This window comes from Paracoccidioides brasiliensis (genome assembly GCF_000150735.1).
Source record: "Paracoccidioides brasiliensis Pb18 unplaced genomic scaffold supercont2.13, whole genome shotgun sequence".
NCBI lineage: Eukaryota > Fungi > Ascomycota > Eurotiomycetes > Onygenales > Ajellomycetaceae > Paracoccidioides > Paracoccidioides brasiliensis.
This window is the reverse complement of record NW_011371370.1, coordinates 616,277-639,734: the sequence shown is the minus strand read 5'-3', so window position 1 is coordinate 639,734 and position 23,458 is coordinate 616,277. Positions and strand designations below refer to the sequence as shown.

Here is a 23,458-nt window from a genome sequence, read left to right as displayed (position 1 = left end):
AAGTACTTTATTAATAATTAAACCACCCGTGTCAATTAGCCTCTTCTGCGCCAGTTTATCGTCAAACAGCCCCCCGCCATGGGATCGCAGGTGAGCTTTAGTTTTTTATCTATTCGCCGCCTAAGTGACTCAAGTTCAACTAACCCCACCCCAGTGGTATATCGAGAACACAAATGTCGGGAACAAAGAGGTTGCGGAGGACTGGCGAAGTATGTTGTTCCTTTTCATATTGCGAACCGTCTCCCTGCTCGATTCCGCTGTTCACCTTTTGCTGACCTCACGCAGTTCGGGGTTACAACCCTCTCACCCCGCCAAATCTCCTGCAGCACGAAATCCCACAGACGCCAGCATCCAAGCAGGGAGTCATAAGGTCGCGTCAGGAAGCGGCCAACGTTGTCAATGGCACAGACCCCCTCAATCGGCTCATGGTCATCATCGGGCCATGCTCCATCCATGACCCGGAGGCCGCCATGGACTATTGCCACCGCCTCTTGAAAATGAAGGAGAAGTACAAGGGCGAACTTCTCATCATCATGCGCTCGTACCTCGAAAAGCCCCGCACAACTGTCGGCTGGAAAGGTCTTATCAATGACCCAGACATCGATAACTCATTCCAAATCAACAAGGGCCTGCGTGTCTCGCGGCAGCTGTTCGTCGATCTGACTGATAAGGGCATGCCAATCGCCAGCGAAATGCTCGATACCATTTCTCCCCAGTTCCTCGCTGATTTGCTCTCTGTTGGCGCCATTGGGGCGCGCACCACGGAGTCTCAGCTGCACCGTGAGCTGGCTAGCGGGCTTTCCTTCCCTGTTGGCTTCAAAAACGGCACAGAGGGCTCGCTGGACGTTGCTGTTGATGCCATTGGAGCTGTCAGACACCCCCACCACTTCCTCTCAGTGACCAAGCCTGGCGTCGTGGCGATTGTGGGAACCGTGGGCAACGAGGATTGCTTTGTTATCTTGCGAGGTGGGAAGAAAGGGACTAATTACGACGCGGCGAGCATTGCGGAGGCCAAGGCGAAGTTGACAGAGAAGGGGCTGAATGCGCGCTTGATGGTGGATTGCAGCCACGGAAATTCATTGAAGGATCATCGCAACCAGCCCAAGGTGGCAGCCGTGCTGGCAGACCAAATCGCGAGCGGGGAGCAAGCCATTATGGGTGTGATGATCGAGAGTAACATTAACGAAGGTGCGTTTCACACGTGCCATCTTAACTTAGTTTATGTCTTGCGTAGGAATTTTTATTTTCTGGCACTCACTAACTTGTCACCCTTCTTTCTTTTTGTTGAACCTTTACAGGAAACCAAAAGGTCAGTTCCCAAGGCAAGGCTGGCCTAAAATACGGCGTCAGCATCACGGGATGCCTGCATCGGCTGGGAAGATACGGAGAGCGTCTTAGAAATGCTCGCGAACGCAGTCAAAACAACGAAGGGAGCGTGGCCAGGCAGCATGATAACGACGAAGCTCAAAAGTGCAATTTCCCTTCTCTATTCTCTGATATTCCCCTTGTTCCCTTGACGGCGCTTTTACTTAATTTTTTTCTTCTCCGTTTTCACCTTGGGGCAGAGGTGTGTTGTGTTTTAAATGTAATAATGTTGGTCAACGCAGTGGCGTGTTCGTCGTGTTCGTCCTGATTTTAGGAGGGCAAAATAAACCTGGAATATTAAATGGAATTGGCCGTCAAATGAGAAGAAGGCAAATCTTGCCAGTTTCATTTACAATCATCTTCACACGTGAAAATGTGGGGTTGATTACGGAAAATGTCGACGGTCTTTTGGCCAATCCTCGAGCAATGGCACCCAAGGCACTAAACATGCAGGATATTGACGTGTCTGCCTGCTTGTCTTCAGCGGAAATACCTTCAAACAAAACGACTCGTTCGAAATAAAAATCAGACACTTTACGAAGCTGCCTTCTACGTCCAGTGACTAAGGAAAACGAACCAATGAAAATACGGAAAGCTGAATCGAGGGGCCGAAATTCATATATATTATTAGTTGGACTGGTGCATATATGCGTATAACAACAGAGTGGTTGGTATCAGTGGCATCATCATGGCGTCGTGAGACGGGTTTTGCAAGTCAAGCAAAAGTGCGAAGAGTGTGGGAAAACAGCAAACTGAGCAACAGAAAAAGAGGAGTTGCCAATCACTAACGATTTCCATGGCCCTGAAATATGAATAGGATTAAAAAAGAGAAAAAGCCACGTGTGCATAGATAGGTATGTACATATATGGATCGATGGGTGTGTGTGCATACGGAAAAAGTTGTCATTGGAGTGAATGTTGGATTGAGGAAAAGTCAAAGTAAAAATTGGACGACTTCAAATAGAGGGCAGTAATAACATGTCTACAAAACTCTGTCCTTTTGTATTGCCCAGCAGCCATTCCCATTATTGATCCGGATTCCGTGGCTATACACAATAGTATGAGACCAACTAAACAGATTTAAACCGGGACGTATCCCGTGTCCCTCTGATTCCTATTTCCATTCGAGCGGATACTACTACTATTATTCCGAGGTGGGGTATCACCAGCCCGGTCAACACGATCGCTATTTGGTGGTGGGGTGGCTCCACGCCCCGGAATCCATACCTCGTCAAGCGGAACGACTAAATTCGGATTAACATACTTCTGCAATTTCGACGCAAGGTCCCGGCCACGGAAGCGGAGTGGGACAGCATCGCGATCCCAATGTGACCAATGTGACGATGGTGACATGGTCGAAGTGGGTGTGGGCGTCTCGTCCTGGTCAGTAGCAGCACAGGAGCGATCGATTGAGCGCAGAGCGATGAATTTCATAAGCGGATCGTAGGTGCGGGAGAAGAAGTAAGAAAACCAAACGGTCGTCGCTAGTAAAGGAACAACGAGGATTGAGCGAGTGACGGCCGTACGGAGAGCGAGGGTGCCGATGATGGCAAGCTGGAAGACGATAAACCCAAGGATTACACGGGAGCAGATCATCGGCCACGCACGGCCGGTGCTGTGCTGCTGGTGGTCCATGGCGTAGAGGAGTTGGTATTTGTAGATGAAATGGCCGATAGCGAAGTAGATCAGACCAAAGAGACAAACGATATAGGAACTGGGAAAGATGCTGTAGACGACAGTGATGATGAAGATCATGATAGTTTGTGGTAGGGCAAGACCGTAACTGAAGACGGGGGGTTGCCCGAGGTCGGCGAAATCACGGGGAGTGTTTGCGCTAAAACGCTGGAATGGGTAGAGGAATACGCTCCCGAATTCGAGCAGACGGAAAGGAAAGAGGCCAAGTCCTTGAAGGACGATTAGGTTCGTATAGAAAGGGGCTAGAGTTTCGAGGGACCGGGCCAGGGCGAATGCAATGGTTGTGGTGTCTCTGAGGACGTCACGGAGGTTCTCAAACAGGCCATAGAAGTTGGAGGCTGTTGCGAAAACAGTGAAGACTAGGAAGAGGTTGAAAAATGTGAAGAAAAAATTTTTGGAGATGAGAGACAGCTCAGCGTCTCCTTGAGATGTCATGCCTTGAAGGTTGGCCAGCCCTAGATAGTCAAGATGAGAATTGGGGGTTTTTATTTTCCCACGATAAAGGGGTGGGCAAAGAATATCTTACAGTCATAAATAAACGGAACAGCAACCGTCATGAGAGAAAGGATAAGAGTAGGCAAACCAGTTTGAACTAGAGATTTGGCAAGGGGATGTCGAGATAACGCATCCGCAAGGCTGGGAATTACCTTCTCTATGGTTTCCAGGTTGAGCAAGTAGGCGAGTGGGATGAGCAGGACAGACCAAAACACAGTGAGTATCCCGATGAGCAATGTGATCGACCATCCACGCAGCATTCGGCTCTTCCGCGAGAGGTATGTGTATTGCCAAACCACATCTGCGGGAGCTGGTGCTAAGCTTGCCACTAGCTGCATTGGCCAAGGGTCAAGAATTGCCTGAACGGCCATCTGACAAGCAGCGATGGACTCCATAGTTACGAAGGCGAGTGGAGTTGGTGAGAACTCCCTTTGGCGGATCTCTTCGATCTTCTCATCCAATTGGCGTAACTTCTCCTCGTAGAAATCGATGGCATCGATTTTCTTGTATCGCAGCCTGAACAGGCCATACCGGATGCATATAGTCGGCCGCTTACGCTCACAGCTCGACACATGAGCACGTGCAGAGTCTTCAGTCGACAGAAGGTGAGACCGCTCGTTGTCCTCACTCAGGTCAAGGCTTCTTTCCATCGGATCTGTTCTGACGAGGGGCAAAGCGTTGAATCTGCTGTCGGACCGTTTCCAGCGGTAGCCGACATGCTCCGTCCATGCCTCTTCGAGGTGCTGCAGAATGCCCTTTCTTGCTCTTATGAGGCTGTCCAGCTCGCTCCAGTCCCGGCAGAGCATGACCTGCTCCACGTTGCCAATCCCCAACTCTTCAATAAACTCTTTGATTTTATCCTCTGAGCGAAACTCCGGAGGGATTCCCGATAATCGGATTGTCCTGTCTGTTACGGTAGTTTGCCCACCCAGATACCGTTGGCGGATCTGGATGATTTTGTTTGTCTGCTCGACGAGGAAGTACATTCCGACGCCAGTGAACACGTACACAAATACAACATGCATCCACAGGTACGTCGGGTCGGCTTTCGCTTTCTGGGAGCCGTCATTGAGATCATCGGGCTTGTCCCACGGATAACCATATTTGTTCGTATATATATAGTGAATAGGAAGGATAACCGTGAGGGTGAAAAAGAACACCACTGACAGGAACCTGAGGGCGTACTTGTAGAACGACAGAAACTACAAAGAAAAGCGGTGCAATCAGTCAGTCCCGTTGCATTCTAAATCTTTGAGTCCTTTTGGAGAGAAAACATTGCACCTACCACATACGCATCCAGTCCCGCAGATGCCAACACTTCATCCTCAGAAATTCTATGCACGATTGGAATCCAGCCAAACAACGTATTGGGCAACTCAGGCAGTCTAGCAGCAGCCGTCCTCAATCTCCGCCGGGCGGCATACAACTCCCTCCATTTTGGTCGAAGGACCTGCAAAACCATATATTAACGTCTCCATTCAAGACCAAATTAAATAAATAAATAGATAAACATACACAAAACCCCATAAACGCCGCAAGTCCGAAGACAGAGCTGATCGCAATCTGCGTCAACAGATCGCGCTGGCCCTTCGTCTGGTCCTGGTATTTATGGTCATCATTTCCTCCTCCTCCTCCTCCTCCTCCTCCTCCGCCGCCGCCAGTATCATTCCAACCTGTTGGTGGCGATATAATCAAAGAGTTGGTGGCGGCTGCAGTTGCGGATAACAATGAGAATAGCATAACAGTCGGAGAAAAGGGAGAGAGTCGTGTGGTTACGACCGGAGAACTCATGCGTTCTTACGGCTTGTCCGTGGCCGTACCGGTTGTGTAGCGAGTCCACGGCTATGTCTTTGTATATACTGTCTTATCTTCTTACTTCTGTTCTCTTCTCTTCCTCTTTTTCTTATCACGTGGGGATATGCGATTCCGTGTCGGAAGCAGAGTTGACGTCTATCAAAGGAACGAGGTTGATTATATAGTCACATCTAGAAGCTAGAGCAAGAAAGAGAAACAAGTCAAGGTCAGCCGTTTCATATCATCAACAGATAGCGGTAAAATTGAATTATCCTCGACTCCCATCCTGCTGCCCATGTGCTGAAACGGTGGTCGTCGCTGCGAAGGTGATTGGATTCCACGGATGAAAAGAATAAAATAAACCGATGAAATTTGACGTTGAAAAAAGTTCGAACGATGGCTGTGAAATTACTAAGTTAACTGATAAATAACTAACTAATAGTTAACTAACTAACTAACTAACTATAGTTAGACAACTTGACTAGTTAACAACTACTTACCGGTTTGGGCTGCTCGGCTGGACCTTCCCTAATAATTGCTGATAAGGGCAGATCAACAAATGACGTCGCTTGAGAACAAACAAAAAGGAAGATCTACAGAGCAACGGAGTATGCGAGTATCTAGCGGCTACAAGAGCGATTACCATCGTCTACGGAGTAGTTATGCACCATGTCATAGGTATCCGCCCCGTATTATTCGCAGCTCTAAGCCAAGCCGAAAAACGCCCACGTCTCTCCCCCCAGGAATTTTGTATGTAGTTAAGTAGTTAAGGTACCGTTAAATATGGAAAATCCTATGCATTGGAATCCAGTGGAAATCCAAATCCAAGCCTTTATCCCTCATCTCGCATCACTCATCCCTCATCCCCCGGCCTGTCCTCCTGTTGGTGCTGCGCCGCATCGTAATAAACCTCCAGCAAACATGCCGCCGACCACGCCTGCGTCGGGGCCTAGAAGAAGAATGCGAGTGGTCAGTAATCATTAGTTCTTTCCACTGTGGAGAACACAAGAATGCCATCCCGCGGCCAGCATACCCCTCCAAATGCAGGCATTATGAAAAGAAAGAATAGGGGGATTGAACTCACCGAATCCGCACAGAACTCCCCACTCTTGTTCGTCAACTCTGCCAGCCCTTTCCACGGACTCTCCGCAATCATCTTCTTACACCCCTCCAACCTACTTGCCACAAGCTGAAACGCCTCTTCCCTCCCACTCATGTCCCTCTCTCCACCCTCATGCTTGCTCTCTTTCCCCAAGCTCTTCCTTCTAATGATCTCAAACCTCAACAATGCCCTCAGAAAGAAACCAAGGGGCCACACCCACTCGGGTCCTTGGTGATAATTCCTCCCTTTTGACGTAGCAAAATCCTCAGAGTCCTCCGCATTATTATAGTACGGTCGATAGTTTAAATCATCTGGATCCAGCGTGGCCATCCCCACTGGGCCCCGGAGGACTTTATCCGCAACAACAAGCGCATGGATAGCATTCTCCAATTTGAAAAGGTCTGGTGCAACGGTCATGGCGATGGCGAAGTTGGGGCGGAGCTGGTAGTCCTTGTATGGGCTGGAAGATTTATAAAGGTCCTTGTAGATTCCCCGGCGATGGACGATTGTGGGGTCGATGTCATGTTGTGCGTCATGGGAGGAGAGGACCGGGATGTAATACGCGCGATCGAAGTTTGATTGAATACGTTGCGCCCACTCGGAGAACTTGATGGTTTCGTTTGAGTTAGTTGTGACGCCTGCGTACTTATAACGTCCTTCTTCGTGTAGTTTTGATACCCAACGGAGTGCACTATAGAGCAGCCCTGTAATCTCAATTGCCGCTCCATCCCTCGGTGTGCCCGGGTGACCTCTGTTCGCTGCCTTCTCACTCTCGCCCATCTTATCCATCCACGTACCGCAGTTCCACATGTTGCCTCCAAATATAAACCCAGTCTCCCAATCGACATGGATATCGACTTGGAACCCCTCTGGTTTCATCTGCATGTCCAACTGCGGCCCAGCATTATATTCCCTAAAGGACAAACCAGATGCATGTCGCTGGAGCACTTCCTGGATAATCTCCTCTATCGTTGAGGAACGGCTATACGCCCTTTCATCGTCGAAAGAGAACCACGTATCATCATACGGAAGAAAGCGGCGGGGCACCTTCTCCTCCAGCAGCTGGATCCCATCGGGGACCATAGTAACGTAGTTTTGTATTGCCTGGAGGAAGAACCAGACAGAGTCGCGCGAGTTGTAACGGGGCAGTTTACCGCTGCCAAGCAGGTTGGGGATCATGCCGTGCTTAATCACGCTAGCAAAGGAGATAATATGGTCTTTGGCGGCATCAAAGCGGCCGGTGCATAGGAGAAGTCCGCGGAGAGAGATGAAGACATCCCGACCCCAGCAACGGGCCCAGTCGGTGGAGAAATGTGGTAGACCTGCTGCTAGAGAGGGGACTAATTTGTTCGGATAGAGTGAACCAGATTTAACGTATCCAACCATTTGTATGGAGACAGTGGCCAGTGCGTGGACGAAATGCGTACCATGCCTGATACCATTAAACAATTGAATGCCACGTCTCCACGCAGCGTAGTAGGCTGTTTGCACGATCATGGAGAAGTATCTTGGTAGGAGAAAATTAGGGACCTTGCGAATCACATCGAAACGTTCTCGTAGCCATGCAGTTGGAAGCTGTAGACGCTCATATCCATGCAACTCGATCGCTCTCTCCATTCGTCCAACAATGAAGTCTAGTGCCCATTGCCCGGTTCGAAGGTGATCACACAGAGGATGACCCAGATCATCATGTTTGACAATAGTTTCCAACACACTCCACCAGCCCTGCAAACCAGCATAGGCAAGCGGACCGAAATTGGGGACGTTGTAAACGCCATCCTTACCGTCACTAGAATCCCTCTCCTCCGCATTGCATCTGTAAAGGACAAAATTAAGATCGATCAGGTCAAGTTTGTGAAAGGCTTCCACCGCTCCTGACGTAATAAAGGTACTCAACTCCTGCGATAAACCCGCACAAGGAATCCACGTCTCCAGCAACACAATAGAGCCAGGCGGGAATGACTGCGGCATCGAAATCACCGTACTATCTTCTTTTTCCGAAATTAGAACCCCATCCAAACTAATAACCTGACTGGGTAAACCTCTCAGGTACTCCTTATCCCCCAAAACAGCCTCCTTCGCCTTATCCGAATCGTCAACTTCCAACCTCCACGCACCGATGAGCTTTGCCTTCGTCCCCGTAAGACACACGGGGTCAAGTGCCCCACCATTTGCCCCTGGGAACGCCGTGTGGGCAATGAGGAAAACACCCCTTCTCGTATCTGGCTGCACGCGATGGACAGTTATATATTCCCCATCGTGATGAATATGGGTCTCATCATAACCCTCAACAGCCATTTTCGTGTGCAGGTCGTTCAGCAATCTCTTCGCGCCGCCTATACCCTCTTTCCCAATAATACTAGGCTTGTCAGAGGGATCCGCACTTCCCCCCTCAGAGGGTTCCACGGAAGAAGAATACCGCCGCGTCTCTTGCACAAGATCCAGATGCGCCGGGTATATCTCATCATAGCCCATGACACTCCCGGAGGCGGAGGCACACATTGCCACCAGCGAGGCATTAGGAAGGGTATCTCTCGCCTCCCTCTTCTGTGCAGGCATCTCATTATCGTGAGTACAGTCCATAAACAGCGCCTGGACCGGCATTTCGCGGACGTGCTTGATAGTTTCACATCTTGCCCCACAATTCTTCCCATTGCCTTTGCTACCGCCATTGATACCATTCTCCCGCGGGAAATCATCAGTCGGCAAATCAATATCAAAACTGCCTATGGGTCTACCACCATGTCGATGCACCAGCCGACTAAGTTCCGCAGTACTCCAAGACTGCATCGCCTCACGAATCAGCGCGTTAAGCCCAAGCCGTTTCGTAAAGAGATAATCCATTTCCTCTGAGCCCGTGAACAACTCCGCAAACACAGCAAGATTGGGACGAACCCTTCTCGCCTCGTCGAGAAGGTATGCAGCCACAGCAAGCGGGGTGGAGTGACAATTATCAATGCGAAAGGCAGCGAAGTATTTCGCCATCAGTTTTGTATAGCTGGCCATATAGTCCCACAAATACGGGTTGTCGTCCCGACACGAGCCGTAACGGAGCTTGACACAGTCGCCCCAGATAATGACCTGGCGCAGCAGATAGGCTCGGGAGTGCGGCCCAGCGTTGTCACGCATGGCATCCGCATTCCACACCCACCCATTATTAACCAGGGCAAGCGTATTCCGGTTATGTTTCGCCGTCTTCTCGTTCAGTGGCAGGCGCGTGAAGTAGGTTTCTATCAGAGGATTTTCTTTCGTAACTGGCCCCAACTTCGGCCCATTCTCATCGAGCCGTAGATACTTGATGCGGTTGAAGAGCTGGTCGAAGATCTCTAGGACATCTTTATCAAACTCAAGGAAGAGTGGGAGATTAACCTCGTCGAAGATCTTAGAGAGGTCACTGCGAATACGCGGGATGTCGGAAGTCTCTGCGTCGTAACGGCCATAGAGTGCCGTGAGCAGTGCCGCAGCCACAGCAGGTTCAACGACCCGTCCGTACCGCCCCAGAAGCCGATCTTTATTAAGTAAACCCCGATCGCGTAAGAACCCAGCCTTCTCCTTCAAACTCCACCCCTTAATCTCTCCCAAGCCTCCGATAGTATGGTCACCAAATCCGCCCTCTGGAATCCTCACATCACCACTCTGATACGCCCGAATCGTCGCCTCCACATCGCGCTGAACATCAACAGCATAAAACTCCCACAGGCGAATCTTATCAATAACATTGGCCCTCATCTGATTCATGACTGAGAGCAAATCGTTGACATTGTCAAACTGCGTGGGTAGCCCCAGTTGGCCCAGCTGTTCCGAATAGCGCAAGAGTGTATCATCCAGTTCAACCGCCGCCTCCAACCACGGAGCAGTTTCCACGTTATACCCAGCTTCTGGGTGCTCCTGTAGCCATTCTGTATTATTCGCCGTGTGATTCCAGACCACATCCGTTAGCGGTAAGAGGCCATACTGACTCTCCATGCGTGACACCATATTAGCAACGTCGCTCTCGCCATTGGGAAAGCAGCATCTGTCAAACGTCAGATGGTCCGCGATGCTGTATGGCGAGTTCGATTCGCCACGGGCCATGATCGGCGTGAAGTGAACCATGTTGTAGCCGCGACGGGCGATGCTGAGCAGATGCTTGTTCCAATCTGAGGGGTTTGAGCCGACAAATTTGGAGAGGAGTGAGATTACGGAGACGGAGGCTAGAGGAAGTGTTTGGTTGTTAAGAGAGATTGTTGGGGCGACATTTATGTAGTGGGTTGGGGAGCGGAGTTGGACTTGGGCTGGGTCCTGCGCCTGTATCTGTCTTGGGGATGGGAAGGTAGCTACTGGTAGCTCCGGGGGGGGAGAGTAGGTTATGTAAAAGGCAAAGGCACCAGGGGTGGTTATTGGTATGTCGATTTCAATTGCGTGGGTAAAGGAGGGTGTTAGTCTATTTCAACACAATCAGTTTCAAAGCCTTCACACGAAGATCATGTAGACAAATTGAAGACGCAACGGTTATATCTCAATGGATATAAAAGAGATAGATAGCCCTACAGATATTCCCTAAAAAAACCCCTCTCAAACTGCGCCCCAGGATGCGGGATATTAACCCATAACCTTCCCCGTCGGCAGACAGCACTGCTCCCCTCGATGACAAAACGGAGGATATATGGAGGATCTGTAGGATGCGGCAAGGAAACGTATCCGTGGGCCACATCCGGAGCGCCATCGTCGGTGAGAGGGAGGAGGTAGACCCCGTGCTGGCTCCTTTTCGGCGCAGAAGCACAAGGGGGTGACATTTGGATATGTTATGGGTATTGGTATGGATATGGGTATAATCGCTATTTGGCAGAATTGGTGCGGATATTCGTCTGTATATCTGTCCTCTATATACGTCGCGAGATTAGAGGCGGGATGGGTGGGGAGTGGCACAAGGGGAGAGCAATTGGTGTTTTTGTACATATAGTACAACATGTATACATATATATGTCTGTGGGTAAGGCTAGCCGGGCAATGGTAAGTTGCCTAAATGCCATATGCCATGTTAGTTGCCGGTGACAAAATCAAGGTATCAAGCAAGGTATTCCTATCCCAGAGTTGGATGTTGTTGGTAGTTAAAGTAACTAACTAGTTAGGGGTGCTGACATCATCGATCGCCTGTCAGTTAACTATTTACCAAACTAACCAGACTTGAACTTTGATCTATGCCAGGTACAATCTACATGGAAAACCCAAAGGGGATGTATATCTTCTATGAACAGGTGCTGGCCGCCGACATTCTTTGAAAATATTTCAAGCAAAAACATCCCGGTGATAGCGAGTTATTCATGAAAATGATGATTCTAGTCACATTTTGTCGCCCATTTATTGTCTCTGAACTGAAGAAAATACCCCGCCTCGCCTATTACAATTTAATTATCAACGCCTTGTGGATAAAGATCAAGAGCTTCACCTCTTTTTTACAAAACATAAGAGCAATATACAAAGTTAAATATAAATATCAACAACTTTATCAATTTCTGTGGGTATATATATACTCAAACCTCCAAGTGGGGAAGCGGAGTATCACCCAAATTATACGGAAGAAGAAGAAGGGGGGGAAAAAAAAGGGGGAACAGAAGAAATCACATCGCGTCACAGGTCATGAGGATCATATGCATTAAAATGTGGGTATCATGCGAAGAATCCTCAATCTTTCTTCATTCACCGCTCAATAAGGCCGGGCAGATCCTCCACGCGGACCTCGCCTTTAAGAATCCCTATAGACCAAGTTGGACAGTCAGCGACTCCTATTCTAGCCCTGGGAAGAAAAAAGGAAGAGAGAATAAATAAATCCACTCACCATACACAGCCGTGAACAACGGAAACTCGTTTTCCAAACCTCTATTCTTCAAAAACATATTAACCTCCTTCGCAGTCAACGTCCCCTGCAACATCTGCCCATTAAGCTCCTGCTTCTCCACTTCCTCTATGCTCAGTCCGCGCTGGATACTCAGCTTGGCGCAGCGATGATTCCTGCCCCCGTTGCAGCTGGTAATCAGATCCGCAACGCCACAACTTTCCTCCGTAAAGGTCTGCGAGTTGACCGAGGCGGAGAAAAACTTGGTTCCAAATTTGACCATCTCCAGAAGCCCGACGCGCATGATGGCGGCCTTGGCGTTGTCGCCCCATTCCATCCCGTCTACGAATCCGGCGGCCAACGCGACGATGTTCTTCAGCGCGCCACCGAGGGAGACGCCGGCGACATCACCTACGACGCGGACGTGGAAGTAAGGGCGGTGGAAAAGGGTTTTGATCAGCCGGTGGTCGATTGGGGGGTATTCGGATGGCAGGGCCTGGAGTCTCACTTTGGAGAACTGACCGGAGGAGTCCCTGTGCTCGAAGTGGACGACGTCAGGAACGTTGGCGACGGAGGGTGAGGGGGATATGGTTTTGGGAGTAGGGGCTTTGGAGTCCATATGGGGTGGGTCGTAGGCAATTGTGGTCTCTGAATAGAGTTCCCTGGCGATTTCCCCTGCGATGTTGGCTCCAGACAGTGCGCCGCAGTAAATACCCAGAGTGCGTCCGATGGTCTCCGAGAACAAACTAACGCCATCCTCAGTTACGTTGACTCCCTTGATACAAGAGATTCCACGGGCATAGGGCACGATGTGGCCTTTTAGTCTGTTGCAAATACTATGAATAAACTGATGGGGCAAATTGAATATCAGGATGGTCGAACCCTTGACGGCTTCCTCCAGGGAAGGGTTGGCACGAATATTGGACGGCAAAGTGATGTTGGGGAGGTATTTGACGTTCTCGTGGAGTTTGTTGATGATTTCGGTGAGGTTCTGCGGTCCGTTGCACAGCGGGGAAGCGGGGTCATAGTGTTTTGAGGTTTGGGGCACTTCCACTTTCTCGTCATACACCCACATGTCAACGGTTAGCTCAAAGGAATCTGCATTGGCGGCGACATTTTCAGCGACCATTTTGGAAATCACAGACCCCCTGTAAAGAGTAGGTTAGTTATGGCATAGACTGCATCTCTCTAAAATGCAAACACACCAGTTGCCGGAGCCTATCACGGTCACCTTGTGCCTCTTGCCGTAGGGTGCGAGACGAGTCATGGCGGCGTATGATCGTGTGAGATACTTGGGGCCAAATAAATTGTACAAGGCAAGATTGCGGGGGTGTCTTGAAAATCGAGGATATCGGGAAATAGAGATGCGCTTGGAGGAGAAAGAGAAGAGGGAGGAGGGGGAGGAGGCGGAGGAGGAGGCGGAGGAGGAGGCGGAGGAGGAGGAGGAGGAGTAGGAGGAGGAGGAGGAGGAGTAGGAGGAGGAGGAGGAGGAGGGGCGGTGGGCAGAGCGGGCGGTATTTAAGGAGCTACGTTGTGGTTGGAAGAGGGGAACAAAGAAGTGTTGGGGGCGGGCGAGGAGGACTGGGTTACGTGATATCAAAGGAGACAGATGGCAGTGATATAGCCGGGGAATCGGGTACATGCACCGCGATAGAGTCAGATTAGAGTTGGAATCGAAATGAGGTCTAAAAAGATTGGGACATAATAGGGCAGAGAGACGGGGTTTGGAACCTTTTAAGAAAGATGATGTTTAAAAAGCCATTCGTTGAGTGGGTAGTTTAGTTATTGGGAAAAAAAAAAAAAAAAAAAAAAAAAAAAAAAAAAAGTTCCGGGCAAGACCAGGCTCAGAGGGACGGCGAGGGGGGCAAAATGTGGCGTCACAGGGGATAAACTAGCCGAGTCTCCACGGAAGGGGGTCCCTTTTAACAAAAGAAAACCTTAGGTTTTAACCCCACTATTTCTAGTTAGGCTATTTTAGTTTCTACTAAAAGAGATCTTTAACTAATGCTTTAGGTATGTTTGGGCCTCCGAGTCCCTATAAGGACGCCTAAAGTTCCAGGTAAATATACTCCCAGCAGTTGCAAGTTGGATAAAGTGTTCAACTGGAAGTCTTCAACGGGAATCAACTGAACCACAGGTAGAATCTAGCCCTTGAGGACCCCGTGTGCCAGTTGCAGCAGAGCCTACCTGGGTTCCAGATGAAGTTATCCTCACATGGGCGTCGGTACTGTATTAATTACTGCCTATTGCTCATTGCCCAGCATCAGACATCTCCAGACAATCCTCAAGTGGCGAATGAGGCAGGAAAATAATACCTAATTAGCTACTCTATGGAAATGTCCCCTCGAACACCCGATATCAAAAAACAGAAAGGTCTCACGAAACCGATGCTTATGGTCCCGAGCTTCCCCGTGTCTAGGGGAATACACACCAACCACAAACTTCATGAAGCTGAGACCCCACGGCGACTCCACGAGTGATAGATAACCTTGGCTTGTAATCGGTCAAATCCGTGTAGAAACGGTAACACGTGTCCGGTCTCCGATTTGGCAAAAAACTCACCGGCTCAAGGACGATCGATCCGTGGCAATATTTGAAAATCAAGTTTCTGTTGAAGTTTTAATACATGAGTTAAAAAAACCATAAATGTACTCTTAGAGAGTACATGTAGCATCTAGGCATTGAAGCTGCCGGATATCATCCAGTGGGTATATATAAGCGCATAGACGCGCGCCTAATCATAGAGATAGCTCAAACCTAACCCCGCGCTAGTTAACGAACTAAACGAGATGAATTAAATTCTTCAAAATAGTTGACAACAACCTCCTTCTACTCTCCAGCAGATCCCATAACTATGGTATCACCACCCCTCGAATCCCCCTTCCTTTCAACTTTCGATTCTAACAAGTCCCACACAGGCCCCAATTGCCCCCAAAAAGCTCGCAGCTACCCGAGCTAATTCCTCCCGACAACCCATTGCCTCCTCACCCTCCAACCATGTCAGTCCTTTCGCAGACCCAGATGCCTTTCGCACAACCAAAAGGGATAAACGCCAAATAAAACACTCCATCTTCCTCTCCAAAATCGAAAAACCCCGCAGCAAGACACTGAAACGACGACGGCCCTCAAAGAAACTAATCGCCAACCTTGATTCGCTGGTTGATGCCCTCCCGGATGCTGGTGATGGTGACGATAATGGCACATACAATCATCACCACAACAACGGCCCTGCCAACAATAAAAGGCAAATGCTTGACAGCCAGGTGAATATTATTAGGCAGAAGACTTTGAAGCATAAACCTGGTGCGATGAAAAGGAAGGAGAAATTGGATCGGAGGGAGAGAGAGCGCTTTGCCCGGAATTTGGCGCAGATGGCGGTTCCCCCAACAACTTCTGGTACGAATACAAATGCGAATACAGCAGTCGATGCGCAGACGCAGGTGCAGACACAAGCAGAGACTCAGCCATCGACGTCGAATCGGTGGGCTGCTTTGCGCAACTTCATTTCTCAGACCATCGATCAGAATCCGGAGTTTCAGAGATCGAGGCCAACATGAAAGATTGTCTGTGTTTCTTTTCTAAAAAAGAGAGAGAAAAAATCCCTTTCGGGGGAGCAAAAGGACTTTATTCATTCCATGTAACGTCTGTCGCCATTTTTTATGGGACTTGGACATGTCGCAAAATTTTTGATGGTTTCCTCTGTCCCTGTCTACAACTAATCAGAACATCCAGCGCGTCTGCGGCCCCTATTACGATTACGCTCTGAGACCATCCCCTATGCAGCTGAGGTGACCACCTGACATGCGGGACTTTACGTCAGCCCAGGCCTCCGCGGGATGGAGGCATAGATGACATGCAGGACCCACACGCAGAGATGGTCGAAGAACGAGCTGGAGTTCCCATGCTGAAGGAGTCTTATCCGGTTGTTGCTTGGACTGAAACAAATATTAGAGGTCATTTTTCTGGGAATTGCAAATTGTAAAAATAATTTTAATATCAACAGTAGAAGCCACTTTAGTGGGAAACTGTTGATCACTGCAAAAAGTATCGGTCGGGAGATTCATTGGATGGCTCGAAATTTGGCGTCGCTAAAACCAGTGTAGAAAATCTATGCGCTTTTCGTCGTTGATTTTAATTGATTCGTGCTGGGTGTTCGCCATATCGGGAGTCCGCAACCTATCTCACTACAATTTGTTACTAAATGCACACTGAATTTCGTGTTGCTGCATTTCTCTATAAAAGGCAGCTTTTTCACTTTTAAACTCTGCATTATTGTGTCCAGTTGTATGATCACTTGTTAAGCTGATAATATAAACTGAAGAAAGAAACAACATACAATCCTGCAGCAATCTTAGCACTTGAAATGTAACCTGTTTTTAGGCATTAATAGGCAGAAGGGTAAGCTTGACTATTTATTTCGTGGTGAAGAAGCGGTTTTATCGTTAATTCATCAGATTGGATCCGACACAGTTCACAAGAAAGTATTTAAGTTCAGTTAACCACGAAATATCATCAAAAAAATGCATGTACATATAAAGATTCGACCCCACCAACCTCCCTCCCTTACAAAAGACACAGCCTCCCCCTACGAGCCCTGAAGCAGCCCCGAGAACAGATGTCTTTCTCAAAAAGCAGAGAAGCAGTTACGGAAAGGGATCAACTGAATATGAAAAACCTCTTCCAATCCCGCAAATTCCTCCAGCAGCAAATTGCCACCACGGAAGTGCAGCTCTCCCAACTAAAAGCCGAGCTCGAACGTACAGAGCGGCAGATTGCGACGGAGATAGCGGAAACAGCAAGTCATCAGGAAAATGGGAAGGAGAGTCAGAGGGAAGAACTGCCCCAGGGACGAATACGAAGATATCCGCTGCAACAGGATGAATATCGACGATATGGCCGGCAGATGATCGTTGAGCAGATACGGCTGGATGGTAAGTGGAACGGGGCTTGCGAACAGCGACAGTTGAATGTGCATAACTAGGACCATATTAATTCGATGCTTCTGTTGATTTACAGGACAACTGAAGCTTCGCGGATCTTCTGTTCTCATCGTCGGCGCGGGTGGGCTGGGATGTCCCGCTGCGTTGTACCTAGCTGGTGCTGGGGTTGGGGTACTAGGGATTGTCGACGGGGATACAGTGGAGGCATCGAATCTGCATCGACAGGTGCTGCACCGCACGAAATACGTGGGCAAACTCAAGGTGGACAGTGCGATTGAGTATTTAAAGGAGTGAGTCTTGTTATTCTACCCCCAATGACTTTTGACTATGCGCCTATTCCAGACATAAAACTGATACAAAAAATCCCCCAGACTAAACCCACGCCCCAAATACATCCCCTACCCCACCCACCTCACCCCACAGAACGCCCCAGAAATTTTCACCCCCTATTCCATCATCCTCGACTGCACGGACAACCCAGCCACCCGCTACCTAATCTCTGACACCGCCGTCCTGCTCCGCAAGCCTCTCATATCTGCCTCCGCTCTCCGCACAGATGGCCAGCTGATGATTCTCAACTACCCACCTGCCAACCCATCCTCCGGCACCAGCACCAGCACCAGCACCAGCACCAGCGCCGTCAGCGGGCCATGCTACCGCTGCATCTTCCCCAAACCACCCCCAGCAGCGAGCGTAATAAGCTGCGCGGATGGCGGCATCCTTGGTCCCGTCGTCGGTGTCATGGGCGTGCTACAGGCGCTCGAGACGATCCGTGTCCTCACCCAGCCGACCGGAACTGACAATCCCAACCACAGCGCCAGTCCTAGCGCAGGCCGGCACCATCAACCTATCGTTCCAACATTACATCTCTTCTCTGCCTTCTCCAACCCACCGTTTAGGAGTGTACGACTTCGCCCGCGACGGGTGGACTGCGCCGCATGTTCCGCCACGGGGACGATAACGCTCGAGTCGCTGCGTGGCGGGTCGATGGACTACGTCCAATTTTGCGGTGGTGTTGCGGGTTCGCTGGCGTTGTTGGGTGACGAGGAGCGGCTGTCGGCGACGGAGTATTGGAGACGGTATGCGCAGGCAGCGGCGGGGCTAGAGGAGGGTGACGAAGCTGCAGATGGCGATGGAGACGTGGAAAGTCCGATTCTGATTGATGTGCGGGAGGCGGTGCAGTATGGCATTGGTGCGATAGCGGGAAGCATCAATATACCCATGTCGCAGATCATGTCGGCCCCTAGCGCCACGTCAGATGTCGACCCCCCCCGTGAGACGGCGTGTAATGGTTTAGATATAGATGGAAAGCCAACTCTCCCATCGTGGTTACCGCCACAACTCCTCGATACATCGTCTAAGAAGCCGATACATGTTGTGTGTCGACTTGGGAATGATTCGCAGGTCGTCGTACGGAAGCTGAAGGAGCTGGGTGTTGACAGGGGAGGGGAAAGGTGGGTGGGAGATATCAGGGGTGGGCTGAGGGCGTGGAGGGAGGAGGTTGAGGCGGATTTCCCTGATTATTGAAAAAGGTACACCAATTGCGTCACGGTGCGATCATCTTGACTGGTTTGTGAAAATTCTGGAGCAAGGGCTACGGTCCAGAGGGTAGAGAAATGATATAGACAATTTTTTTTTTTTTTTTTTTTTTTTTTTTTTTTTTGGTTTTTGTTTCATACAGAGTAAAGCCCAACATGAGCATGAGCATATTCTTAAACCATCAATCATGGGTCAAGCGGGGTGGGGGGTATCTTATTCAGGGGAAAAAAAAAAAATAACAAACACAAAAACCTAACCAAACGCTCAAACGCAAAAGCGGAGCGAAAAAGGAATGGAATACAAGGTTATCATCTGAGGGTAACCTCATTCATATAAAAATCATCGTTCCAGGCTCCCCAACGATCCACCTAACCCATACAGGGCATTCAATTCTGCCAGCGAGCCAACACTACCCGCTAAAACTCTACCCCGTTGGAGCTCGCAGAGGCGTATCCTCCAACCACGCCCACTCGACACCTACACGGCCACGCTCCTCCAGCGCCAACTGCGTAAAGACACTGATCGACACATCGATATCGGTCGGTTGACATCCAACACCTACATTCCACATAAAATTAATCAGCAAACCAAAAAACAGACAAGGGAACGAGGGAACGAAATAGCGACAGATAAAATGAATAACAAAAAGCCAAAAACCCATACATCTATCCACAACAGTCACATCCACACTCTTCACACCCTTCCTCAACCGCAGCTTCTTCCCGCACAGCGGGTTTAGATTCGGATTCGAGCTCGTGCTGACAGCATCGTATAGGAAGTGCGAGACGGCGCAGATGGCGTCGGAGGACTTGCTGTCAATTCCACAGGCACCCAGTCCTGGGTCGTAGTAGGTGAGGTCGCCGGTGTAGGGACCGCCGTGGTTGGTGGGGAGGGGGAGGTTGGACGGGGATCTGGGGGGAGATTGTCTTAGTGCGGGCGACCAATTGACAGGGGAAGATATTACGCGAATGAATGGAAAGAAAAAGAAAGAAGGAAGGAAGGGAAGCAAACAAGACCTTGAATCATACCTATTCTGTTTTGACAGGCCCGCCGCCAGCCCGATGATGAGGATGAGGAGGAATACAGCACCAATGACACCGCCAAGGAACAAACGCTGTTTCTTCTTATCTCCATTAAAGCGGAGATTTTCTTTGATATTTGCGATCTTCAAGTTGTTAATGACAGCGGCAGGCGGCCATGCCGTCCTCAATTGGATGAATGAATGCTTGAAACGCTCAAAGGTGGAAAGAGGTTTGAGTGTGCCATTTTCCAGAGAGGGGCCATCTTGGTATGTTTCCTTAGGAGGGGGGACGGGTTTGCGTTTTGGGATTTCAGAGATGGAGGTCTGCACGCCACCGCCTGTGGTATCTTTGCCATTTTTGATCTGTTTGACAGTGGCAGGTTCTGGTTTGGGGAGGCGGAATTGCAGGGGTACGACTGGCACGGGGTTTTCATGCAGGCTCTTGAGGCTGGTGGAGGAAACGGTGCGCGTGAGGGAGGAGACGGTGCTGATTGATCGAGGCATCTCTGTTCTTTTGGAATAAGCAAACAAGTCAAGAGTAGCTAAATGAGTGCGTTTATATGGAGATTAAATAGGAGATTTGTATTTTCGTAATGGCCGTCGCGCAAGAATGGTTGCGGGCAAGCTGCGGGCGGTTGTTAACGTCAATCGTTAAAGGGTGCTGCTACATGCGCCTGGGGGTCAAATGGAAATGCGACCTGTCTGGATCGTCTTCATGAATAGCCAGTTCACGTTTCAATTGGATTACAGCGTTATATCTCTTGGATATGGTGCGGTATTCCGAGTTGCGCCAGGGACTCAGGGGCTACGCCAAGTTGGAGTAAAGAATGAATGGATGAATGGGATGAATGGAGAAAAACGATCAATTCACAAGATAAAAGAGTGGTGAGTGTCACAGAACGACCACTGAGTGCTGCAATGAGAGTGGGTGTAGATATACACATAGGCAAACGCCCAAACATCTATCTCAAATCTCAGCATAACCAAACAACGTTTCGCGATGTTCCATCGCTCGCTGACAAGTCAATAATGCCAGAATAGGAAATTAGGGCATGCAGAAACAGTGTGTCATGTGACATTAACCCCCTCTCATACGGATCAACTTGCAATTCAAACATTGCAGCGGATATAAATATGCAACTATATGTTTCGGGGAGGCAGAAGTAGTTGGTTGTGTAAGAAGGTCATACATACACTTACAGCAGGTGGAGAATATCTCGATAATTCAACTGTTCCGCTGTCCACATCGATATAAAAATACCCACAAAAGCGCTACTCGGCCCGCTGCCCCCCCACGCCCGGGGAGTTCTCGTCTGGGTAATCACGGGACTGTGATTGGGCCGCGGTGGCTGACATAACCGCGGCTTGTCCACTCGTTCTTCCGAGGCTTCCAGAGCATTGAGGGCATCGAAATATTTCCAAACCTTCTTCTGTCGCCAACGACCGACAATTACCCCTGCAGACAGTGAGAGCGAGATAGGAGAGAGAATAGCAAAAGGAGAAGACAACCATTTCTGTTGCCGTTGGTCTAGGTCTCAGGTACCAGCCGAAGTTGACCTTACAGAAGGTGCAGCAGGAATATCGCCCCAGATTCCACTCCCCCAAAATCCCTCCTTGCTCCATCCGTCTCCCACCGTGGGCTTGGATAACTCCAACCGTTTTCAGCCATGGCCTCCCTACGCCCTTCTTCCCGTATCCTGGCCGCCTCCCGCCCTCTTTTCCGCTCTTCTGTAGCCTCCAGATCCTATGCCACTGTTGAATCCGCTTCGAAAACGGCCGAATCGCCCATCCACACGACATCGCAAACCCCAAAACTCAAGACCTTCAAGATCTACAGATGGAACCCCGACAAGCCAACCGAGAAACCGCGCATGCAAAACTACGCTCTCGACCTGAATAAGACCGGCCCCATGATGCTGGACGCCCTGATCAGAATAAAGAATGAGCAGGATCCCACCCTGACCTTCCGGAGGAGTTGCAGAGAGGGTATCTGCGGTAGTTGCGCGATGAACATCGACGGCGTCAATACCTTGGCTTGCTTATGTATGGATTGCCCTAACCCCTTGATATAATAGCACACAATCTCACCGCCGCCGGAATAAAGAATAAGAATTGTAACCTGAACTGACGGTTGCAGGCCGCATCCCCACCGACACCTCCAAAGAATCGAGAATCTACCCCCTCCCCCACACTTATGTGGTCAAAGATCTCGTCCCAGACATGACCTACTTCTACAAGCAGTACAAGTCCATCAAGCCATACCTGCAGCGTGACACTCCATCTCCAGATGTACATGCCAATGGCCCAGCTCTAACACATCCCATACAAGTAGACTAAAAGCTAACCAAACCCAGGGTCGCGAAATCCGCCAATCACCCGCCGACCGCAAAAAGCTCGACGGCCTCTACGAATGCATCTTGTGCGCCTGCTGCTCAACCTCCTGCCCCTCCTACTGGTGGAACTCTCAAGAATACCTTGGCCCTGCTCTGCTGCTGCAGTCTTACCGGTGGCTAGCTGATTCGCGTGACGAGAAGACCGAAGAGCGCAAGGCGGCCCTCGACAATAGCATGAGCGTGTACAGATGCCACACCATCCTCAATTGCTCAAGAACCTGCCCCAAGGGACTGAATCCAGGCCTGGCGATTGCTGAAATCAAGAAGATGATGGCCTTTGCGTAGGGGATGGTTGTCCTGTAGTGCGAGGTCATTTTGATTTTGTGTTTCCTTCTCTGCTCCATTGGTTGGCGGGTCTCTGGTGATGCTATCAAACACCTTTATGCTGCGTCATTGGTTTGTTCGCCTTAACTTTTTTCTTCATTATTGTTTGCAGCTGTTGGCAGCGTGTTCTGTGCTATCGTTGAACCTGCTCCAAGGAAAAGCAAACGGGAAAACATGGCGAAGGGTTCTTTCATCGCACACACGTGAGTTGCATGTGGTAGAATGTACAGAGCTTCTTTCTGTTTATTTGTATCCAAATTTCTTGTTAAGGTTTTAGCTCCTCTTGTGTATATTTTGATCTGTTGAAATGTGCGTTTTTCCTTTCCATGTTTTCTTTCCTTTGTCTCACTTCATGTCTGTACATATATACAGAAGCTTCAACAAATTGAGAAGTCCACGCTAATAATGTATAAAATGCCATTTTTCATTCATTCATCAGAAAGAATGGGCCTTTGCATCTGGAGGTTTGGTGTGTTGTTGCTGGTGCTTATGGGGCTGCTCTGTGTATCCTCCCGAGGCGCGTCATTGACTTGTAGATGGGTCATTGAATTCAATTGAATTGTGTTCCAAGTTCCTCACTCCCAGCTGAGAGCGGGCTTCTGCTTGCTTCAGAGATGTAATGGCTGCATGGAGGCACCATGACCTTTACCCCAACCTTAGGGCCAGGTCTTGACGACTCTTCCTCCACCCATCAACAGAAATGGTGGGAATTGCAGGTGAAGTTTGTACGAGATTTGAATTTGGGCCCTCCATTAGCCTTTCCTTTTTCATGTATGTAGCTATCTTTTGGTTTGAGTGTATTTATTCTCTCTATTGGCTATGAAAACAACCTATATCCATTGCTCTCCCTTTCTCAGAAAAGAGAATCAACTCGCAGCCGGCCTCGCGCAAATTATATCAGAGCAATGCAAAATACCAACTGAACGCTTGAGAAACTAGACAAAAAAAAAACAAAAGACAAAATCAATAAGAATA

At 49.4% G+C, this 23,458-nt stretch overlaps 8 protein-coding genes across 8 annotated transcripts; 4 read left to right on the top strand and 4 right to left on the bottom strand.

Annotated features, from left to right (window-relative positions):
• Window positions 1–78: 78 nt before the first annotated feature.
• PADG_08021 (phospho-2-dehydro-3-deoxyheptonate aldolase, phenylalanine-inhibited) lies at window positions 79–1,887 on the top strand (the record flags this gene model as incomplete). Its single annotated transcript, XM_010764979.1, has 5 exons — window positions 79–90; window positions 155–209; window positions 286–1,188; window positions 1,299–1,470; window positions 1,608–1,887. 5 exons carry the CDS (start codon window positions 79–81, stop codon window positions 1,885–1,887), a joined length of 1,422 nt encoding a protein of 473 aa, XP_010763281.1.
• A 558-nt stretch (window positions 1,888–2,445) lies between these two features.
• Window positions 2,446–5,346, bottom strand: PADG_08020 (uncharacterized protein; the record flags this gene model as incomplete). The annotated part of the gene is made up of 4 exons (XM_010764978.1): window positions 2,446–3,515; window positions 3,587–4,757; window positions 4,841–5,005; window positions 5,071–5,346. 4 exons carry the CDS (start codon window positions 5,344–5,346, stop codon window positions 2,446–2,448), a joined length of 2,682 nt encoding a protein of 893 aa, XP_010763280.1.
• Window positions 5,347–6,202: 856 nt separating this feature from the next.
• PADG_08019 (glycogen debranching enzyme) lies at window positions 6,203–11,226 on the bottom strand (the record flags this gene model as incomplete). The annotated part of the gene is made up of 3 exons (XM_010764977.1): window positions 6,203–6,298; window positions 6,434–10,874; window positions 10,982–11,226. 3 exons carry the CDS (start codon window positions 11,224–11,226, stop codon window positions 6,203–6,205), a joined length of 4,782 nt encoding a protein of 1,593 aa, XP_010763279.1.
• Window positions 11,227–12,130: 904 nt separating this feature from the next.
• On the bottom strand, window positions 12,131–13,533 carry PADG_08018 (uncharacterized protein; the record flags this gene model as incomplete). Its single annotated transcript, XM_010765069.1, has 3 exons — window positions 12,131–12,186; window positions 12,270–13,414; window positions 13,472–13,533. 3 exons carry the CDS (start codon window positions 13,531–13,533, stop codon window positions 12,131–12,133), a joined length of 1,263 nt encoding a protein of 420 aa, XP_010763371.1.
• A 1,587-nt stretch (window positions 13,534–15,120) lies between these two features.
• PADG_08017 (uncharacterized protein) lies at window positions 15,121–15,823 on the top strand (the record flags this gene model as incomplete). The annotated part of the gene is made up of 2 exons (XM_010765068.1): window positions 15,121–15,123; window positions 15,185–15,823. The coding sequence occupies 2 exons, from the start codon at window positions 15,121–15,123 to the stop codon at window positions 15,821–15,823; spliced, it is 642 nt and encodes a 213-aa protein (XP_010763370.1).
• A 1,058-nt stretch (window positions 15,824–16,881) lies between these two features.
• Window positions 16,882–18,733, top strand: PADG_08015 (uncharacterized protein; the record flags this gene model as incomplete). The annotated part of the gene is made up of 3 exons (XM_010765067.1): window positions 16,882–17,197; window positions 17,283–17,496; window positions 17,578–18,733. The coding sequence occupies 3 exons, from the start codon at window positions 16,882–16,884 to the stop codon at window positions 18,731–18,733; spliced, it is 1,686 nt and encodes a 561-aa protein (XP_010763369.1).
• Window positions 18,734–19,169: 436 nt separating this feature from the next.
• PADG_08014 (uncharacterized protein) lies at window positions 19,170–20,270 on the bottom strand (the record flags this gene model as incomplete). The annotated part of the gene is made up of 3 exons (XM_010765066.1): window positions 19,170–19,303; window positions 19,409–19,656; window positions 19,774–20,270. 3 exons carry the CDS (start codon window positions 20,268–20,270, stop codon window positions 19,170–19,172), a joined length of 879 nt encoding a protein of 292 aa, XP_010763368.1.
• Window positions 20,271–21,433: 1,163 nt separating this feature from the next.
• On the top strand, window positions 21,434–22,444 carry PADG_08013 (succinate dehydrogenase [ubiquinone] iron-sulfur subunit, mitochondrial; the record flags this gene model as incomplete). The annotated part of the gene is made up of 3 exons (XM_010764976.1): window positions 21,434–21,809; window positions 21,904–22,055; window positions 22,121–22,444. 3 exons carry the CDS (start codon window positions 21,434–21,436, stop codon window positions 22,442–22,444), a joined length of 852 nt encoding a protein of 283 aa, XP_010763278.1.
• Window positions 22,445–23,458: the final 1,014 nt, after the last annotated feature.